Source organism: Nerophis ophidion, linkage group LG07 (assembly GCF_033978795.1).
Source record: "Nerophis ophidion isolate RoL-2023_Sa linkage group LG07, RoL_Noph_v1.0, whole genome shotgun sequence".
NCBI classification, from domain to species: domain Eukaryota; kingdom Metazoa; phylum Chordata; class Actinopteri; order Syngnathiformes; family Syngnathidae; genus Nerophis; species Nerophis ophidion.
This window is the reverse complement of record NC_084617.1, coordinates 67,767,705-67,790,250: the sequence shown is the minus strand read 5'-3', so window position 1 is coordinate 67,790,250 and position 22,546 is coordinate 67,767,705. Positions and strand designations below refer to the sequence as shown.

Here is a 22,546-nt window from a genome sequence, read left to right as displayed (position 1 = left end):
TCACTGATAACGAGTGCACTTTTCCTGGTAGAAAAAAAAAGAGACTTTTTTAGTCCGTTTGCATCCCGGGAGAACAAACCTCGCAGTAAGCTGCGACCCCCCCCGTCATGACAGAATGATCATAAGTCGACATGGTAACCAAACAAAACCAGGGAGCGCAAACAGGAACTAAAAGAGTCCAAAAAATAACAAAAAAAAATAACAAAACCATTATCCAGACCATAGATCATGTCAAATTTAAAATTATTTGCACACTAGGAGAACATATTCTAAGTAATAAAGACTTAATTCAGAGTTATTTGGTTAGGGTTAGGGTTAACATGCCGAATAAGGCATTAATAAGTACTTAATAATGACTAATTAAGAGCCAATATGTTACTAATTTGCATGTTAATAAGCAAATAATTAATGGTGCATATGTTCCCCATAGGGCTTCACGGTGGAAGAGGGGTTAGTGCGTCTGCCTCACAATACGAAGTTCCTGCAGTCCTGGGTTCTAATCCAGGCTCGGGATCTTTCTGTGTGGAGTTTGCATGTTCTCCCCGTGAATGCGTGGGTTCCCTCCGGGTACTCCGGCTTCCTCCCACTTCCAAAGACATGCACCTGGGGATAGGTTGATTGGCAACACTAAATTGGCCCTAGTGTGTGAATGTGAGTGTGAATGTTGTCTGTCTATCTGTGTTGGCCCTGCGATGAGGTGGCGACTTGTCCAGGGTGTACCCCGCCTTCCGCCCGATTGTAGCTGAGATAGGCGGCAGCGCCCCCCGCGACCCCTAAAAGGGAATAAGCGGTAGAAAATGGATGGATGGATGGATGTTCCCCATACTTAAGTGTTACCATTTTTTTTTTTACTGGTGCACAAATTGAACCGTGCATGAACATCACCTTGTTCAAACAACAAAAGCAACACAGTGCATAAACTCACAACAAATTACACACATGCGAATCAGTCAGCTGTTGCCGTATCCGTAATACGCCGATAGGGAGAAGTTTGTGTATACACGATGAGTCGGGTGTTTTTTGACCCCCGCCGAACCCCTGAGGCCGACTCACCGAACCCAGGTTAAGAATCACTGTTCTATTGGCAGATATATTTGCTTAGTTCAAATAAAATACCCCTATTTAAAAACATTTTTTTCCTTGTTTTTGAACACTGACTTTTTGCGGCGCGAGTAAACACAGAGTTTAACAAACACAGGTTTAGTAAACACCTTGTTAGCTCCACCCACCTCACCAACGACTGTGGAAACCTGCAGGATTTGATCATGCCCTTTGACCTGGCTCACGCTGATTTTGCAGGAGAGTTGGGTGCTGGCTGGGCTGAATCTCTCCAGAAAGAAGGCACAATGCAGGGGCTGCTGCTTGCTGCACCACACTTGGGAGAAGGAGAATTCCTGCGGAAGGATACCAGCAAATTATAGCGACAGTCAAGTCTTAAAAAAATGACTCGACTCCAAAGCTCAACAGCATGCATGTCAGCCACAACATTAAGTACACTAAAATGATGGACTTGGGCCATACAATTTACCTTACATTTATTTGAACATAATATAATGCTTCAAGTTGACCAGAATCATACTTGCCAACCCTCACATATTTTCTGGGAGACTCCCGAAATTCAGCGCCTCTCCCGAAAACCTCCCGGGACAAAATTTCTCCCGAAAATCTCCCGAAATTGTGACCCTCCTAAACAAAACAATACTGCCATCTACTGTATATAGAATATAATTTACATATATTCTACATATATTCTATATTTAAGTGCAGTCAAGGAACATGCATTAAAGGAGACAAAATTTATCCCGAAAATCTCCCGAAATTGTGACCCTCCTAAACAAAACAATACTGCCATCTACTGTATATAGAATAGAATGTAAATATATTCTACATATATTCTACATTTAAGTGCAGTCAAGGAACATGCATTAAGGAGTCTGTTCTGAAGCCCACAGTAAAGAGACGTAACTTCATCACGTCGCCTGGTTATTGACTCCAACCCAATATATTACACCGTCGACGAGCAAAATGAAGAAATACGCTTGCAAGTTCCAGAACGATTGGAAACAAGAATTTCAGTTTATCGAGGAGAGTTTGAAGTGGAAGGGGGTATGTTGCCTGTAAATTTTGTAGAACAGACTTCTCCATTGAACACGGCGGCCGAACGGATATACTCAGCCATGAACGGTCAGCGACGCACAAAGCGTCCGCAGCGCAGCATCGTTCACAACCCAGTTTTATGGGCCACTTCGCAAAATGGAGACCCGATGGTGTAACTTATGCTGAGACTAAGCTGATAGCTGGAAGCAACATCCCGTTCTCATTTGCGGATGTCTACAATAAATCCGTGAAGGATATGTTCCCGGATTCGGAGATCGCTCGCCAATACGCAATTGGCAGAACAAAGGTTACTCAAATAGTGAAAGGTAAGTGTTGTTGTTTTTTTTTTTTTAGTAATCAGCAAGCACAGTACAGTTAGTAGAACAACTGTGTTTTTGTTACTGTGTATTTCATAGGTGTTGTCTGAAATTCAACTATTTCTTTTATTTATATATAGAATAAAATAAATATATATAGCATATATATATATATGGAATACTCGAGTTGGTAAATTATACTCCTCCCCTCTTAACCACGCCCCCCCACCCCAACCACGCCTCCGTCCCACCCCCGACCACGCTCCCCCACCCCCCACCTCCTGAAATCGGAGGTCTCAAGGTTGGCAAGTATGATCAGGATTATTACTGGGAGTTATAACAATTAATTATTACATACAATGAAAAATTATGCATAATATTTTGTTCGACTATTGTCCAAACCCAAGTTCCTGTTTAAATGAAATCAATTCATTTATTATTTTTTGACAGGCTTTTTACCAACATGCATTTTGAATATTTATCAAATTTTTTTGTATCTAATACATCAGTGTTTTTCAACCTTTTTTGAGCCAAGACACATTTTTTGCGTTGAAAAAAAATCCGGGGCATACCACCGGCAGAAATCATTAAAAAACTAAACTCACTCGATGGTAAAAAGTCGTTCTCTTAATTATTGGATATGACTTTAAACCATAACCAAGCATGCAACAATATAACTCTTGTCTCAAAGTAGATGTTCTGTCACCACCTGTAACATCACGCCCTGACTTATTTTGAGTTTTTTGGCGTTTCCCTGTGTGTAGTGTTTTAGTTCTTCTCTTGCGCTCTTATTTTGGTGGCTTTATCTCTTTTTTTTGGTGTTTTCCTGTAGCAGTTTCAAGTCTTCCTTTGAGCGCTATTTCCCGCATCTACTTTGATTTAGCAATCAAGAATATTTCAGTTGTTTTCATCCTTCTTTGTGGGGACATTGTTGATTGTCATGTCATTTACGGATGCACATTGTGGACGCCGTCTTTGCTCCACCGCAAGTCTTTGCTGTCGTCCAGCATTTTGTTTTTGTTGACTTTGTAGCCAGTTCAGTTTTAGTTTCGTTCTGCATAGCCTTACCTAAGAGTCAATGCCCTTTTTTAGGGGCACTCACTGTTACGGCGCACGCACAGTTCGTTCCTCCCTCTTCTGCCGGAGGGAATCATCAATCAGAACACCTGGCAGTGATTACAGACGACAGGATAAAGGGCCTTCCCGCTGACTACTCCTCGTCGGAACGTTCCTCTGCTCGCAGTAAGCCTCCCGTCTCTGACTTCCCACCAGCATTTTTCTCCCGTTGTTTCCTCGTGCCTTGTGTTTGAACTCCTTCGTCTCTCCTTTCTTCCACAGTCCCTGTCTCAGTTCCCGCTGCCATATTCCTCTGAACCCTGATTGCCCTCCTTTGGACACTCTCCTGCACAATGACCACGCTTGGACCCCGGACTTATTTGCCTTCCCCCTCGGGATGTGGACGCCACCCTTCAACATGCATGACAACACTCCTTACGGCAGGGGTCACCAACCTTTTTGAAAACAAGAGCTACTTCTTGGGTACTGATTAATGCGAAGGGCTACCAGTTTGATACACACTTAAATAAATTCCCAGAAATGGCCAATTTGCTCAATTTACCTTTAATAAATAAATCTATATATAAAAAAAATGTGTATTTCTGTCTGTCATTCCGTCGTACATTTTTTTCCATTTACAGATGTTTTTTTGCAGAGAATAATTGACGAAAAAAACACTTAATTGAACGGTTTAAAAATGGAGAAAACAGGGAAAAAAAGAAAATTAAATTTTGAAACGTAGTTTATCTTCAATTGTGACTCTTTAAAATTCAAGATTCCAACTGAAAAAAAGAAGAGAAAAACTACCTAATTCGAATCTTTTTGAAAAAAAAAAAAAAAAAAATAATTAGTAATTTTTCCTGATTAAGATTAATTTTAGAATTTTGATGACATGTTTTAAATAGGTTAAAATCCAATCTGCACTTTGTTAGAATATATAACAAATTGGACCAAGCTATATTTCTAACAAAGACAAATCAATATTTCTTCTAGATTTTCCAGAACAAAAATTTTAAAAGAAATTCAAAAGACTTTGAAATAAGATTTAAATTTGATTCTAAAGATTTTCTAGATTTGCCAGAATAATTTTTTAGAATTTTAATCATAATAAGTTTGAAGAAATATTTCACAAATATTCTTCATCAAAAAAACAGAAGCCATAATAAAGAATTAAATTAAAATGTATCTATTATTCTTTACAACAAAAAAAAAAAATACTTGAACATTGATTTAAATTGCCAGGAAAGAAGAGGAAGGAATTTAAAAGGTAAAAAAGTATGTGTGCTTAAAAATCCTAAAATCATTTTTAAAGCTGTATTTTGTCTCTAAATTTGTCTTTCTGAAAGTTATAAGAAGCAAAGTAAAAAAATAAATAATTTTTTTTAACAAGTGAACACCAAGTCTTTAAAATATTTTCTTGGATTTTCAAATTCTATTTGAGTTTTGTCTTTCTTAAAATTAAAAATGTCGAGCAAAGCGAGACCAGCTTGCTAGTAAATAAATAAAATAAATAAAATAGAGGCAGCTCACTGGTAAGTGCTGCTATTTGAGCTATTTTTAGAACAGGCCAGCGGGCGACTCATCTGGTCCTTACGGGCTACCTGGTGCCCGCGGGCACCGCGTTGGTGACCCCTGCCTTACGGTATCTTCATATGTTAATTCCAGCACATACTTTTACATTCAAACACATAGTAGCATACACACCCTGCGTACCCATACATAACTCAATAAATACATTGAGTTTATACTTCCGCTGTTGTGCCGTCTCGTTCCTAGTCTTAGACCCAACACTCACCTTTTGTTTATTTTTGGTTTAAGCATTAGACACCTTTTTACCTCCACGCTGCCTCCCGCTGTTTCCGACATTTACAAAGCAATTAGCTCGCGGCTGCCATCTACTGATATGAAAGGGTATTACACGGTTACTCTGCTGAGCTCTAAACAGTACGGACACTGAAGAACAAAACATCATTTGCAGACTAGAATTACTGGTTTGCAAAAAATATTTTTAACTTAAATAGGTTAAATTAGATAATCTACGTCACACCAGACTGTATCTCTGAGGCAACAGTGGTTGAAAAACACTGTAATACAGTACACAGTTCTATATTAAGGACTGCTAAAAGAGTGACTTCATCTATAGTTAATGTCTGGAAAAGTAGCAAGTATGTAAGAAAGTTCAACTGGACATGGCTGCCAAATCTGCATATTAATACGTACAGACCTAACTGCTAGGCATCTCTGCCTGTCGCACCTCCTCCAGTGCACTTCGAGGTCAGCTGCAGGGTCGTCAGCTGGTGCCACCGTTCACTGATGTTTCGCCCCCAAGCCAGGACACCTCGCGGTGGGGGGGCAGTGGCTACGCGGGGACGTCTCCCCGCGCCACTCCCTGCAACTGACCTCACTGGGGTGTTGAGCCCCAAGTGTTGTCCCTCCTTCTTAGCCACATCCAGAAACTTGCCTTCTCTGCCTCCTCTGCCAACTCCTTGATGGCCTTCCTCAGGCTGGAACCGGTCATCCCCGCCGCACGCAGGAGCCGGGTTGCAGAACCTCCTACGAAGCCCCTGCATCCAATCTCCACGGGGTGAATGGACGCAGACCAGCCTCCCCCCTTGCAGTCCTCTGCTAGGTCGCTGTACTTTGACCTTTTGAACTCATGTGCTACTGGTATTCCCTCCTCCCATGGCACGGTTAGTTCAATGATGAGGACTTTCTTAGCAGCTGAGGACCACATCACAACGTCTGGTCTTAGCGTTGTCTGTATTACCTCGGTTGGGAAGACTAGCTGCTTGTCCAGGTCTACGCGCATCTCCCAGCCCTTACCAGGGGTAAGCAGAAGTGATGATCTTCCCTTCTCTGTCTTCTGTCCTACCTCACCTGGTTTGATAAAAGTGATGTTTGGCCAATGGGGATCTGTGGCGTTGTTTGCCCCGACTCTGCATCTCTCTAACAGCTCTGCCAACTTCCTCAGTACCTGATTGTGTCGCCACCGGAAGCGCCCCTGCGTCAGCGCGACGTTGCAACCTGAAAGGATGTGCTTGAGTCCTGCATTGTCTTTGCTGCACAGGGAGCACTTGCTATCGCTTCCGAACCACTGGGCGAGGTTTCGAGGGCATGGCAGGGTGTCATACGCTGCCCTCACGAGGAAGCTTAGCCGAGATTGAGGAGTTCGCCAGATGTCGGCCCAGGTTATGACTCTTTGAATGGTATCCTCCCAGCGAGTCCATGCCCCCTGTTTTCCCTGGGATACGGCCTTGACCCGATACTGGTCTTGTGCCACTTGTGTGACCTCTTCCACCACCATGGCCTTCCTCTGCTGTCTCGTGGCTTTGGACCAGAACTGGACCGGTTTCCCCCATCCCAGTCCTGCCCGGCTGTCTTGGACTCTTCCCAGGATCTCCTTATATTTCAGCCTCGAGACAGCTTGGTCCACTTCTACCTGGGCCCTCCACTTTCGTCCAGTGCGGACAGTCACCGCTGCACTCTTCACAGCTTCGTCTCTTGATTCCCTCATCTCCAGTACAAGGCGAGTCTTCTCCTGCCTGTAACCCAGATTGATGGACTTTAGAGGAAGTTGCAGAATGTTCTTGCCAAAAAGACCTGTGTCCGAGAAACAGCGGGGGAGTCCCAGCCACTTCCTGATATAACCGTTGGCGGTGCTGTCCATCTTGCTGGCCTGAGAAGATGGAATTTCAGCTACTTTCAGCGGCCACATCACGCGGTGGAAAAGTGTGAAGTGGTAACACCAAACCTTCAGCTTCCCAGGAAGTTGGCTCCCGTCGATCCTTGCGAGCCCCTCTTTTAGTTGTTTCTGGACCACCCTCGCCATCTGCCTGTCCGAGAGCTCTGCTGTATACTCCCTCCCGAGGCTTCGGATGGGCTGCTCTGCCAGGAGTGGAATCTTCTCACCTCCTGCTGTGAAGACTGTCCTGTCATCTCTCACACCCTTCCTGATTGACAGGCTCCTGGACTTAGCGGGCTTTATCTTCATTCTCGCCCAGATGGTCAGTTCGTCGAAACGCTTGAGGAGTCGTGCTGTGCATGGGGCGGTCTGTAGGATGCTTGTCACATCATCCATGAAACCTCTCAGAGCGGGGAGTCTTCCTCCTGACGGTGTTTTCAGGCCTCTGGCCATTTGCCTTGCTCCAATGAGTAACACTTCAAATGCAGCTACAAAGAGGATTGGTGATATGGAGCAGCCCATGGCAATTCCCACTTCCAACCGCTGCCATCCTGTCATGTAGTCATCTACTGAGAAGCACATGTGCAGGTTGTTGAAATACTTGGCTATGATGTTACTGACACACACAGGAACATGGAAGAAATTCAGGGCAAACTCAACCAGCTTGTGTGGTACTGAGCCATAGGCATTTGCCAGGTCGAGCCATACCACGTGGAGGTTACTCCTTTCTCTTTTGGCACGCTGTATCTGATCCCAGATCACGGATGCATGCTCAATGCACCCCGGAAAGCCTGGCAGTCCGGCTTTTTGACAGCTTGTATCGATGTAGCAGTTGTTGCTGAGGAAGCTGGATATCCTTCTTGCCAGGACAGAGAAAAATACTTTTCCCTCCACGTTCAGTAAAGCAATTGTCCTGAACTGGCTGATGTTGGTGGAATTTTGCTCCTTGGGGATGAATATTCCAACTGCCTCTTGCCACTCTGCTGGAATGGATTGCTTCTTCCACACAACACTCATGAGCTTCCACAAGATTGCGGTCACTTGCGGACAGTTTTTATACACCTTGTACGGAAGCCCGTTCGGTCCTGGTGCAGAGGATGATCTGGCTTTTTTAAGGACTTCTTTAATCTCGCTCAGCCTAGGTGGGGACGTGTCGAAAGGGGTCTCTGGGAGGTCTGGACGTGGCACATGGCCTGGTGAGCCAAGTGGTGTATCTTTTCCTGCATCCGTATACTGGTCCTTGATGTGTTGTTCCAGATCCTCTTTTGCGATGGACAGCTTGCCACTTCGCTTTTCGTCCAGGAGCTGACGGGCAAACCGGAAAGGATCCTTGAAGAAGTCTTTTCTTTCCTTCTCCTTTCGTTTCCGGCGCCTTCTGAGTCTATCTGCCCGACGCAGCTTGGCAAGACGCTGCTTGAGATCGTCCCATAGCACTTTGAGGCCTTCTTTTTCCTCTGCGGCTGCTTTCCTCCACCTCTTACGCAACTGGCGCCTGTTGATTATGAGCACCTCGATGTCCCTCTCCCTCCGTCCTTTGTGCCTCTGGGCTGTGGCTCGCTTGGTCTCACGCTCTCCGAACCTCTCTCTGCCCTCCTCATAAATGATGTTACTCAGCGAGGTTAGTTTGCGCTCAACCGTCCCTCGCAGAGAATGCTCCAGTACCCCTCTCAGGTGATTATCAAGCTCACGCCATTCTGCTTGGTTTTTCGCCCTTGGCCACTTGATCTTCTTGCGCCTTTCTGGATGTTTGCGTTGGCTCTCTAACTGTGCAACTCTCTGGGGCACTGCATGAGTTTCGCTCTCGAGCGCTGCATTCATCTCCTCTACTGCTTCCACTGCCGTTTCCCCCTCAGCATTGCTGGGACCCTCTGCACTGTGGTTTGTCACCTGGCATTGGGTCTCTTCCGTCTGACCTGCCGAAGCAGCGCGGTTATGCTGGTCAGGAGTACTCCCACACTTCATTCTCCCTTGATGAATCCGCAGTCCTTTAAAGGAAGTCACCTTCTGCCACCCGCATTTACACTTCCGGAGAACCTTCTCATTGTCATTTTCCGTTCCGTTTGTTACCGTTTGATCCGTCAGAATAGGCCCATCTTCCATCCCGCCTCTCGGAGGGCCTTCGGGTTGTTTTTTCTTGCCTTTTCGTAGTCAGTTGGTAGGTGCTTCCTCTTGAGGAAGCTAGTGGGTAAGGTGACTAGCCGCCCACTCCTGGTACGGTCTCTCCCGTCGTCCACCGGTCTTCCCCGATTGCCCACCAGACTTTCCTGGCTGCCAACTGCTCTTTCACAGTAGTCGCTGGTTCCCCAGAAGTGTCAATTAATACGTACAGACCTAACTGCTAGGCATCTCTGCCTGTCGCACCTCCTCCAGTGCACTTCGAGGTCAGCTGCAGGGTCGTCAGCTGGTGCCACCGTTCACTGATGTTTCGCCCCCAAGCCAGGACACCTCGCGGTGGGGGGGCAGTGGCTACGCGGGGACGTCTCCCCGCGCCACTCCCTGCAACTGACCTCACTGGGGTGTTGAGCCCCAAGTGTTGTCCCTCCTTCTTAGCCACATCCAGAAACTTGCCTTCTCTGCCTCCTCTGCCAACTCCTTGATGGCCTTCCTCAGGCTGGAACCGGTCATCCCCGCCGCACGCAGGAGCCGGGTTGCAGAACCTCCTACGAAGCCCCTGCATCCAATCTCCACGGGGTGAATGGACGCAGACCAGCCTCCCCCCTTGCAGTCCTCTGCTAGGTCGCTGTACTTTGACCTTTTGAACTCATGTGCTACTGGTATTCCCTCCTCCCATGGCACGGTTAGTTCAATGATGAGGACTTTCTTAGCAGCTGAGGACCACATCACAACGTCTGGTCTTAGCGTTGTCTGTATTACCTCGGTTGGGAAGACTAGCTGCTTGTCCAGGTCTACGCGCATCTCCCAGCCCTTACCAGGGGTAAGCAGAAGTGATGATCTTCCCTTCTCTGTCTTCTGTCCTACCTCACCTGGTTTGATAAAAGTGATGTTTGGCCAATGGGGATCTGTGGCGTTGTTTGCCCCGACTCTGCATCTCTCTAACAGCTCTGCCAACTTCCTCAGTACCTGATTGTGTCGCCACCGGAAGCGCCCCTGCGTCAGCGCGACGTTGCAACCTGAAAGGATGTGCTTGAGTCCTGCATTGTCTTTGCTGCACAGGGAGCACTTGCTATCGCTTCCGAACCACTGGGCGAGGTTTCGAGGGCATGGCAGGGTGTCATACGCTGCCCTCACGAGGAAGCTTAGCCGAGATTGAGGAGTTCGCCAGATGTCGGCCCAGGTTATGACTCTTTGAATGGTATCCTCCCAGCGAGTCCATGCCCCCTGTTTTCCCTGGGATACGGCCTTGACCCGATACTGGTCTTGTGCCACTTGTGTGACCTCTTCCACCACCATGGCCTTCCTCTGCTGTCTCGTGGCTTTGGACCAGAACTGGACCGGTTTCCCCCATCCCAGTCCTGCCCGGCTGTCTTGGACTCTTCCCAGGATCTCCTTATATTTCAGCCTCGAGACAGCTTGGTCCACTTCTACCTGGGCCCTCCACTTTCGTCCAGTGCGGACAGTCACCGCTGCACTCTTCACAGCTTCGTCTCTTGATTCCCTCATCTCCAGTACAAGGCGAGTCTTCTCCTGCCTGTAACCCAGATTGATGGACTTTAGAGGAAGTTGCAGAATGTTCTTGCCAAAAAGACCTAATATATATATATGACCTGTCAGTGATTATAGATTGAAAGTGTTGACCTCAGGCTTTGCATGCAAGCAGCAACAGAACATAGTCAGAGAGAGGTAGGGGGCGGTGAAGAGGAACAGCTTAGATTCTGCTTTGGCACTAAAAGCTGACTTGAAGTATGCCACAGTGCTGCGCTATTATTCTACACCAAAGTGAGGCATTGCTGCTCTCCCAAGGCTCTCATAAATAAGGCTGTGGAGAAGGTGGATGGCTTTGAAGCACAGAGCTTTCACCCTGCATTCACTGTCTTGTTAAGCCTGGGTACAGCACAGAAGTTCTGCACAAGATTTCTGGTACAGAAAAAAAAAAGCATGTACCGTATGAAAGAAATGATGGATGACAGCTACAAGTGTGTCTAATTTATTACAAACCCCATTTCCATATGAGTTGGGATATTGTGTAGGTCACATGAAAAAAACAAAACTAGAACTTTATTTTCCTACTACAGAATGAGTTTTCAGTACAGCCTGTCCAAGAACAGACATGTAGGACAGGAAGACTGGTGGAAGCCATTCAGAGCCTCTTTCGCTGCTGTGGTCTCACTGGGGTGTTTGCCAAGAGGGATCTCAATTGTAGATAAGGGTTGTTTTGGTTAGGGCGGGCAAACAAATTCCAGTTATGCGTTTTGACTCTTAAATTGATCATCATTACGCTTTACAAGATGTTGTCCGGTTTGCGTTTTAGTCCAGAAACCACAAAAGGGCCCACAGCGCTGCCATCCTTGAATCATTTGTGGCACCTTTTTGGTACAGCTGCCAGCCTATTCCAAATGTGTGGATATATCACGACAACTCTTACGCCAGTCAGCTAATGCAGGGTTTGAATGTATATATATGTATGTATATATGTACATGTATAGTACAGTTGAATGCACTACAACAGGGGTAGGGAACCTATGGCTCTAGAGCCAGATGTGGCTCTTTTGATGACTGCATCTGGCTCTCAAGATAAATCTTAGCTGACATTGCTTAACACGATGAGTAATGAATAATTCATCAAACGCCCTCGACGCGAATCCCTTAGGGGTGATGGACGGCTAGGTAGTGCCTGAAGAGCTGCAGCCCGCCACTGTAGCCCCCACTCCCTCCCCTCTGTTGCAAGTCCGGAGTTGTATGTTGTGATACGTATATATGCTTTGCTCTTGAGTTTTTTTCCCCATCGCTGTTCTGTGACCCTAAACAATGTTTGTTTGTCCAATCAAATCCATCAGTCAATCAACAACGTTTTGTTGTACTTGGGCAATAACAATACCTACCTACCAGCCTAATTACGCTGGTAATCACAGTGTCAAAATATCCATTATCTACCGCACCTGTAGTATTTTATTTATTATTGGTTAGCTTCAGACTAACAATGTTATTAAAAATAATAAGAGACCTACAATACTCTAAAAATGTTGGTCTTACTAAAAAAAATGCAGGGATTTAGTTATATTCAGTGTTGAAAAATATATCGCTTTCACAGAAATACATTTTAAAATATTTCGCTTTCATGGCTCTCTCAGTCAAAAAGGTTCCCGACCCCTGCACTACAAAGACAAGATATTTGATGTTCAAACTCAGAAACTTTATTTTTTTTTTGCAAATAATAATTAATTCATGGCTGCACCCACCTGTTCCCAATTAACCTGCACACCTGTGGGATGTTCCAAATAAGTGTTTGATGAGCATTCCTAAACTCTATCAGTATTTATTGCCACCTTTCCCAACTTCTTTGTCACGTGTTGCTGGCATCAAATTCTAAAGTTAATGATTATTTGCAAAAAAAAAATATTTTTATCACTTTGAACATCAACTATGTTGTCTTTGTAGCATATTCAACTGAATATGGGTAGAAAATGATTTGCAAATCATTGTATTCTGTTTATATTTACATCGAACACAATTTCCCAACTCATATGGAAATGGGGTTTTTATATCATTTTGTCTTTCTGATCCTGAAAAAAGAAATGCGGGTGAATTATACCTGAGAAGAAATGTGTAACACCATTGGAAAGTGATTTAAACAAAATTGGTAACACTCTAGTATAAGGTACATATTCACCATTAATTAGTTTCTTATTAACATGCACATTAGTAACATATTGGCTCATTATTAGTCATTATTAAGTACTCACTAGTGCCTTATTCTGCATGGCCTTATTATACAACCAAGAAGCCATTAACTAAGAGTCTTCCCTCAATAACCTCAGAATTATTGCTTATTAGTAACCCTAACCCTAAACCTCACCCTTATATGTTCCCCTAGTGTCCAAATAACTCTAAATTAAGTCTGTAACACTTTAGTATGGGGAACATACTTTGGCTTTATAGTAAAAGAGTGCGGGTACTAGACTGGCCTGCCTGTAGTCCAGACCTGTCTCTCATTGAAAATGTGTGGTGCAATATGAAACCTAAAATGTCAAGACTTGGACTTAGGAACAGCTTACTGTGAGGCTTTCGCAGCTCGCTGCGACGAATGTTCTCCCTGCATACTTGCCAACCCTCCCGAAATTCAGCGCCTTTCCCGAAAACCTCCGGGGACAAATTTTCTCCCGAAAATCTCCCGAAATTCAGGCGGAGCTGGAGGCCACGCCCCCTCCAGCTCCATGCGGACCTGAGTGAGGACAGCCTGTTTTCACGTCCGCTTTCCCACAATAAAAACAGCGTGTCTGCCCAATGACGTTATAACTGTAGAATGATCGAAGGCGAGTTCTTGGTTTCTTATGTGGGTTAATTGTTAGGCAGTTTCATTGTCGTCCTCCCAGCGCGGTTACAACACACAACAACAGCAGTCACGTTTTCATCTACCATAAAGCAGTTCGTCTGCTGTAAACAGCAATGTTGTGACAATCTGAAACAGGACAAAACTTCCAGCTACTGTACATGCACCACAACACCTCCAGGATACTTCAACCCTTTACTAATACCCTCCTCCAGTCACATCCCATCTCTCCGGATTGTAAATAACCTAATGTAAATAATCAAATGTGTTTCTAATGATATACTTGTTCTTATGCTCTCTGAACTCACTACGTTCTCTGCTGGCTGTACATATCCTACTAAGTAAGACCTACACTGTTTCAATGTCCATTTCTCTGTTGATGCAATTGTTGATGACTGAAGTACTGATATCAACCAAAGCTCCTCATCCCACCCCCCAGATTGTAAATAATGTAAATAATTCAATTTATATACTATGATGATTAACTTGTGTGATGACTGTATTATGCTGATAGTATATATTTGTACCATGAATTGATTAACATGGACCCCGACTTAAACAAGTTGAAAAACCTATCCGGGTGTTACCATTTAGTGGTCAATTGTACGGAATATGTACTGTACTGTGCAATCTACTGATAAAAGTTTCAATCAATCAATCAATCATGCATATGTGACAATAACATCTACGGCTTTTAGAGAGTGCAGTGTAAAACTGCGCACACAACAGCTGTAAATATACACCTCCCCTCTTAACCCCGCCCCCAACCACGCCCCCCGCCCCACCCCCGACCATGCCCTCCATACCACACCTCCCTAAATCGGAGGTCTCAAGATGGGCAAGTATGTCTCCCGGAGTGCAAAACGACTTGACCGAACACGACGTTAAGGTGAATACATGATTTAATTATACTATAAAAGGGAACAAACAAAAGGCGCGCACAAGGCGGATAACAAACTTGGCTAAAAAAACAAAAACTAGCACAAAGGCAGAACTATGGACATAAAAACGAATACACTTACTGTGAGGTGAAAAAACGAACTTGGAACAATGTCAGGGGTATCAGGAGTGTATCAAGAATGATCAAGAGTGATGTCGACAGGTGGACTGCCTGGCAACTACAGGCTTAAATAATAGTGACATGATTAACAACGGGTGCGTGAGTTCAAACAAATGAGGCAGGTGAAACTAATGAGTTGTCATGGAAACTAAAACAAACCAGGGTGCGCAAAAACAGGAACTAATGGAGTCAAAAACAAGTGCGACTGTTGAACAACTTAAGCTGTACATCAAGCAAGAATGGGAAAGAAGTCTACTTCAAAATTGTGTCTCCTCAGTTCCCAAACATTTACTGAGTGTTGTTAAAAGGAAAGGCTATCTAACACAGTGATACAAATGCCCCTGTGACAACTTTTTTGTAATGTGTTGCGAACGTTAAAGTCTACATTCATGATTATTTGCAAAAAAAAAAAAAGTTTCTCAGTGTGAACATTAAGTATCTCGTCTTTACAGTCTATTCAATTGAATATAAGTTGAAAAAGATTCGCAAATCATTGTATTCTATTTTTATTTCCTATTTACACAATGTGACAACTTCTTTTGTACACTAATTAGCAATGTATTGGCAGCACATATGTTTCAGTTCCATCCATCATTACCTGAAACGTGGTAAAGGGTTTAATGCCCCACAGGAACTGGGGAACATCCTGGATGGATACCTGGAGACTGAAGGTGTTTGCTAGGAAAGGCAAGATCTTTGGCTCTTGGAGGAGCTGACCCCCTCTGCTCTTCTCTGCTCTCACAACTCCCTGGAGGAAGAAGTCAACATAGATATGGAGTCAAATGAATCAGGAAAAATAGAAAAGGAAAGCAAGTGCACATTTAAATAAAATACATTAAAATCAGAACCACAATGGGCCACTTCATTCTTTTTTTTACATGTTGTCTGTCATGTTTTGTGGTCACGTTCCATTTGGTTTTGGACTCATTGTGCACTCTTGTTTGTTTTCATTTGGACTCACGCACCTATCAATCACTACACCACCGTTAAAGCCTGTAGTTGCCAGGCAGTAAGCCTGGCGACATCACCCTCTACACACCCTTGTTATCCATGCCGATGATCCATGCTCCTTTCTCGTTCCAAGTAAGTATTCCTTATTCATGCCATAGTTTGCAAGTTTTGTTTTATGTCCATAGTTTACGTTGTAGTAATAGTTTTGTTTTCATAGCCAAGTTTTGTACCTACGCTAAGAGCGCCTTTTGTTTATACCCTTTGTTTTTTGTAATATTTTCGAGTTGATAATAAAAGATGTCATTACCTTCACGTCCTGTACGATCCAGTCACTTTGCACCACGGAAAAACAAACCACACCATAGTCCATGTTTTGACATGGTCAACCTTTTGTCATTAATGCAAAAACTGATTTGGCAAACGCACGATGATTTATCAAAATGTTCCCGCCATTTCAAGAAAATGAAACATGTGACTCTAATCACACTCAAGGGTTTATTTCCAATCTTCAATATTTGAATGCATTAAGTAAAGAAATCAAACCGTGTACTAATATGATCCAATTTAAGAAACTGTTCAAAAACAAAGTCTTTGCAAAGTACAAAGAAGAAGAACCGTGATAAACATTCTGAACGTATTGATAATCTTATCCATCTCACTATCAGTGCCCTAGTGGTTAAATCAGGTCTGGGCAATTATTTTGACTCGGGGGGCCACATTTTGAGAAAAAAATGTGTCTGGGGGCCGGTATATCTATTTTTAGGAATACAAAACCTCACAATAATGTCTGATTGAATGCTAAAAACATTATGATGGAATGGAATTTTAATTTTGTTTTATTGAATGAGACACCCAGAATGTACATGAAAATAATGAATGTGGGATTTACATTATTAACTATGAAGGATAACACACTGAATATTGACAACATATGTACGTCACCCCCCTCTCTCAATTCCCACCTCCAGAACAACTTTGAACATGTCACGAGGGAGGCGCTGGACATGGAGTCTGAGGGGACCATGTTCCTTGTCTCTATAGTCAAGGCAGCCAATGCAAGCTGGGGCTAAAAGGTGGTTGGTGCCTATAGTGGCGGTAATCCTACAACCGGCTGGTGGACACCAGTGGGGGAGGTTGCTGGTCAGATCTGACAGACTCAAACGCGGTCTGCTGGGAACGGCTACCAGAATAGCCCGTCAAATAGAGTCTCAATTCTCACCCCTGGAAGAACTTTGAACTTGTCACAAGGGAGGCGCTGGACATGGAGTCTGAGGGGACCATGTTCCTTGCTTATATAGTCAAGGCAGCCAATGGGAACTGTGGCTGAAGGTGGTTGGTGCCTCTCGTGGCGGTAATCCCACAACCGGCTGGTGGACACCGGTGGGGGAGGTTGCTGGTCAGATCTGACAGACTCAAACACATTTTGAGGGTCTGCTGGGAACGTCTACCAGAATCGCCCGTCAGATAGAGTCTCAATTCCCACCTCCGGAAGAAATTTGAACATGTCACGAGGGAGGGGCTGGACATGGAGTCTGAGGGGACCATGTTCCTTGCCTCTATAGTCAAGGCAGCCAATGGAAGCTGTGGCTGCAAGGTGGTTGGTGCCTATAGTGGCGGTAATCCCACAACCGGCTGGTGGACACCGGTGGGGGAGGTTGCTGGTCAGATCTGACTGACTCAAACGCATTTTGAGGGTCTGCTGGGAACTTCTACCAGAATCTCCTGTCAGAGAGAGTCTCAATTCCCACCTCCGGAAGAACATTGAACATGACACAAGGGAGGCGCTGGACATGGAGTCTGAGGGGACCATGTTCCTTGTCTCTATAGTCAAAGCAGGCAATGGAAGCTGTGGTTGCCAGGTGGTTGGTGCCTATCGTGGCGGTAATCCCACAACTGGCTGGTGGACACCAGTGGGGGAGGTTGCTGGTCAGATCTGACAGACTCAAACGCGGTCTGCTGGGAACGTCTACCAGAATAGCCCGTCAAATAGAGTCTCAATTCCCACCTCCGGAAGAACTTTGAACATGTCACAAGGGAGGCGCTGGACATGGAGTCTGAGGGGACCATGTTCCTTGCCTCTATAGTCAAGGCAGCCAATGGGAACTGTGGCTGCAAGGTGGTTGGTGCCTCTCGTTGCGGTAATCCCACAACTGGCTGGTGGACACCTGTGGGGGAGGTTGCTGGTCAGATATTACAGATTCAAACTCATTTTGAGGGTCTGCTGGGAAAGTCTACCAGAATCTCCTGTCAGAGAGAGTCTCAATTCCCACCTCCGGAAGAACTTTGAACATGTCACAAGGGAGGCGCTGGACATGGAGTCTGAGGGGACCATGTTCCTTGTCTCTACAGTCAAGGCAGACAATGGAAGCTGTGGCTGCCAGGTGGTTGGTGCCTCTCGTGGCGGTAATCCCACAACCGGCTGGTGGACATCGGTGGGGGAGGTTGCTGGTCAGATCTGACAGACTCAAACGCGGTCCGCTGGGAACGTCTACCAGAATAGCCCGTCAAATAGAGTCTCAATTCCCACCTCCGGAAGAACTTTGAACATGTCACGAGGGAGGCGCTGGACATGGAGTCTGAGGGGACCATGTTCCTTGCCTCTATAGTCAAGGCAGCCAATGGGAACTGTGGCTGCAAGGTGGTTGGTGCCTCTCGTTGCGGTAATCCCACAACTGGCTGGTGGACACCTGTGGGGGAGGTTGCTGGTCAGATATTACAGATTCAAACTCATTTTGAGGGTCTGCTGGGAAAGTCTACCAGAATCTCCTGTCAGAGAGAGTCTCAATTCCCACCTCCGGAAGAACTTTGAACATGTCACAAGGGAGGCGCTGGACATGGAGTCTGAGGGGACCATGTTCCTTGTCTCTATAGTCAAGGCAGACAATGGAAGCTGTGGCTGCCAGGTGGTTGGTGCCTCTCGTGGCGGTAATCCCACAACCGGCTGGTGGACATCGGTGGGGGAGGTTGCTGGTCAGATCTGACAGACTCAAACGCGGTCTGCTGGGAACGTCTACCAGAATCACCCGTTAGAGACAGTCTCGGTTCCCGCCTCCGGAAGAACTTTGAAAATGTCACGAGGGAGGCGCTGGACATGGAGTCTGAAGGGACCATGTTCCTTGCCTCTATCGTCAAAGCAGCCAATGGAAGCTGGGGCTACAAGGTGGTTGGTGCCTATAGTGGCGGTAATCCCACAACCGGCTGGTGGACACCGGTGGGGGAGGTTTCTGGTCAGATCTGACAGACTCAAACGCCGTCTGCTGGGAACGTCTACCAGAATCGCCCGTCAAATAGAGTCTCAATTCCCACCTCCGGAAGAACTTTGAACATGTCACGAGGGAGGCGCTGGACATGGAGTCTGAGGGGACCATGTTCGTTGCCTCTATTGTCAAGGCAGCCAATGCAAGCTGTGGCTGCAAGGTGGTTGGCGCCTATAGTTGCGGTAATCCCACAACCGGCTGGTGGACACCATCGGCGAAAGATGCCGTCAAACTGAAAAAGGAGTCCTATCGGGTCATTTTGGCTCATGGGACTCCAGAGGCAGCGGACAGGTACCGACAGACCAATCGGCGTGCGGCTTTGGCAGTTGAAGAGGCAAAAACTATACCACTTGTAAATTGCATTTGCAGTGTTAGTAAATCACACATTGTACTCGCTATTTCATTTTTTGCACACTATGTCTGGCGCACTTTGGTTGGATACAAGTCTTTTTAGATCACCTGCAACACGGCTTCTAGTTTCCATATGCTATTTAGTGCCTGCTATTTGGGATTTCAGTAGATCAGACTAAGAGATGTAGAAAAGTGATTTTCTTCCCAACAGTTTCTGTTAGCTGTGTGAAATAAAGACTTTTAAGAAAGAAAATATCGTGTTGCTCCCCACCTGAAAAGCAAGTGGCGTATCATCCACACAGTACACCCGCAGGCTGTAGTCCATGGAAGTGGTTTCCACGTTGCCAAACACGGCCAGCTTCAGCCTCTTGATGGCAGCCTGGGTAAGGGGTTCACCCACCAGGGCGTATGAACCAGGCTGGTCCAGCAGCAAGTGGCAGCTGCTTGGGTCCATCAGACAGTAACAGGACGTGGACTCATCCTCCACCAGCATCACCTCCTAGAAAACACAACATTTTAACCTTCAATAATAGTACCGGAAAATTCTAAGCGTTAGTGATCACACTAGGGTTGTACTGTATACCGTAATTAGTATAGTACTGCTATACTAATGAATAATTTTCGGTACTGTCATGACATTGCTGGTTTTACGACCAGAGGAGCATGTTCGGCAGCACACAATCACAGAGTACTTAGAAACAGACACAGTGTGTAGACAGAAAAGGGAGAACGGACGCATTTTGGTTTAAAAACTAACAATAAAGGTGAAGTTATAACATTGAAACGCCCTCAGGAAGAGATGCTTTAAGACATGGCTAGCTAGCTAGAATTCTAACTCACTAATCCTGGTCTCCATGGCGACATATAAAGTATCATCCCTGCAGGACGAGCAATAGCTAAACATGCTTCACTACACACCGTAGCTCACCGGTGTCAAAATGTAAACAAACGCCATGGGTGGATGGACGCCTGACATCCACTGTAATGATACCAAGTACAGGCATGTATCTAGTCGATACCACTATGATTACGTCAACATTTTTTGGCACCAAAACATCTTCTTTCCTTTTTTGAAATGTATATTATGTTTATGAACTCAGGAAATATGTCCCTGGACACACGAGGACTTCGAATACGACTAATGTATGATCCTGTAACGACTTGGTATCGGATTGATGCCCAAATTTGTGCTATCATCCAAAACTAATGTAAAGTATCAAACAACAGAAGCATAAGTGATTATTACATTTTAACAGAAGTGTAGATTGTACATGTTCAAAGAGAAAGTAAGCAGATATTAACAGTAAATGAACAAGTAGATTAATAATTCATTTTCTACCACTTGTCCTCAATAATGTTGACAAAATAATAGAATGATAAATAAGACAATATGTTGCTGGATATGTCAGCAGACTAATTAGGAGCCTTTGTTTGTTTACTTACTACTAAAAGACAAGTTGTCTTGAATGTTATTATTCACTATTTTATTTAAGGACTTAACTGCAATAAGAAACATATGTTTAGTGTTCCCTAAGATTTTTTGTTAAAATAAAGCCAATAATGCAATATTTTTGTGGTCCCCTTTATGTAGAAAAGTACTGAAGAGTATCGACAGAATTTTAGTACCGGTACCAAAATATTGGTATCGTTACAACACTAGACCACAGTTTTAAATATTTTTCTTATTTAATGAGCCTCGTCCACATTTCATTTAGTATAGAATTTTTAAGTAGTCTTAGTTAGATTAAAAATATGTATCCCGACATGTTGAAAAAATACAATACATATATGCCAAAAAAACATAAGAAAAAGCAAGCAATCTGCAGTGTATTTCCTGCCTCCATTACCAGCAGTTCAGTAATGGGGGGTATAGCTCGGTTAGTAGAGTGGCCTTGCCAGCAACTTGAGGGTTCCGGGTTAGATTCCCGCTTCAGCCATCCTAGTCACTGCCGTTGTGTCCTTGGGCAAGACACTTTACCCACCGGCTCCCAGTGCCACCCACACTGGTTTAAATGCAACTTAGATATTGGGTTTCATTATGTAAAGCGCTTCGAGTCACTAGAGAAAAGCGCTATCCATCCATCCATCCATCTTTTTCCGCTTATCCGAGGTCGGGTCGCGGGGGCAGCAGCCTAAGCAGGGAAGCCCAGACTTCCCTCTCCCCAGCCACTTCGTCTAGCTCTTCCCGGGGGATCCGAGGCGTTCCCAGGCCAGCCGGGAGACATAGTCTTCCCAACGTGTCCTTGGTCTTCCCCGTGGCCTCCTACCGGTTGGACGTGTCCTAAACACCTCCCTCGGGAGGCGTTCGGGTGGCATCCTGACCAGATGCCCGAACCACCTCATCTGGCTCCTCTCGATGTGGAGGAGAGGCGGCTTTACTTTGAGTTCCTCCCGGATGGCAGAGCTTCTCACCCTATCTCTAAGGGAGAGCCCCGCCACACGGCGGAGGAAACTCATTTCAGTCGCTTGTACCCGTGATCTTATCCTTTCGGTCATGACCCAAAGCTCATGACCATAGGTGAGGATGGGAACGTAGATCGACCGGTAAATTGAGAGCTTTGCCTTCCGGCTCAGCTCCTCCTTCACCACCTTCTTCACCATTAGGTCTCTGCTTTTTGCAGACGATGTGGTCCTGTTGGCTTCATCTGGCCGGGATCTTCAGCTCTCACTGGATCAGTTCGCAGTGTGAAGCGGCCGGAATGAGAATCAGCACCTCCAAATCCGAGTCCATGGTTCTCTCCCGGAAAAGGGTGGAGTGCCATCTCCGGGTTGGGGAGGAGACGCTGCCCCAAGTGGAGGAGTTCAAGTACCTAGGAGTCTTGTTCACGAGTGGGGGAAGAGTGGATCGTGAGATCGACAGGCGTATCGCTGCGGCGTCTTCAGTAATGCGGACGTTGTACCGATCCGTTGTGGTGAAGAGAAAAGCGCTATATAAATATAATTCACTTCACAACACACAGTGCTGTAAGACCCCGCGAGAAGTGAAAAAGTTTGAATATCAGCACTCGCAAAAAGCCTTATAAATGTGTATTTTTGAAATGTTAAACTTGGTGTCTTTTAGAATAGTTGACTATTGGATTCTGTATCGACTATGAACTATGTGTTAAAAGGATGGGGGGACACATAGAGCCCATTGGGACGCACCCCACCTGAACAAGAGCCTGCCGTCAGACACGGGGGCCTCTGAAGCCTGCCTCGGCCCCTTGGTGGAGCTTCAACTAGCCAGGCCAACAGGCCTACCAGGACTTGAAGCCCCAGGAGCCCCCACCCAACTGACGACCACCCAATTTGTTTTCACAATACAATGACTGGTGGTCTCATTGCTGT

General features: G+C 45.4%; 1 protein-coding gene across 1 annotated transcript in view; it reads right to left on the bottom strand.

Annotated features, from left to right (window-relative positions):
- The window catches only part of unc5db (unc-5 netrin receptor Db), a 135,377-nt gene that overhangs the window by 7,531 nt on the left and 105,300 nt on the right, over positions 1-22,546 (bottom strand). The window contains exons 13-15 of the mRNA XM_061906954.1: positions 19,491-19,718; positions 15,259-15,408; positions 1,230-1,394 (exon numbers count right to left, since the gene is read on the bottom strand). Coding sequence (XP_061762938.1) covers positions 1,230-1,394; positions 15,259-15,408; positions 19,491-19,718 — 543 coding nt within the window. The remainder of the gene's footprint in view (positions 1-1,229; positions 1,395-15,258; positions 15,409-19,490; positions 19,719-22,546) is intronic.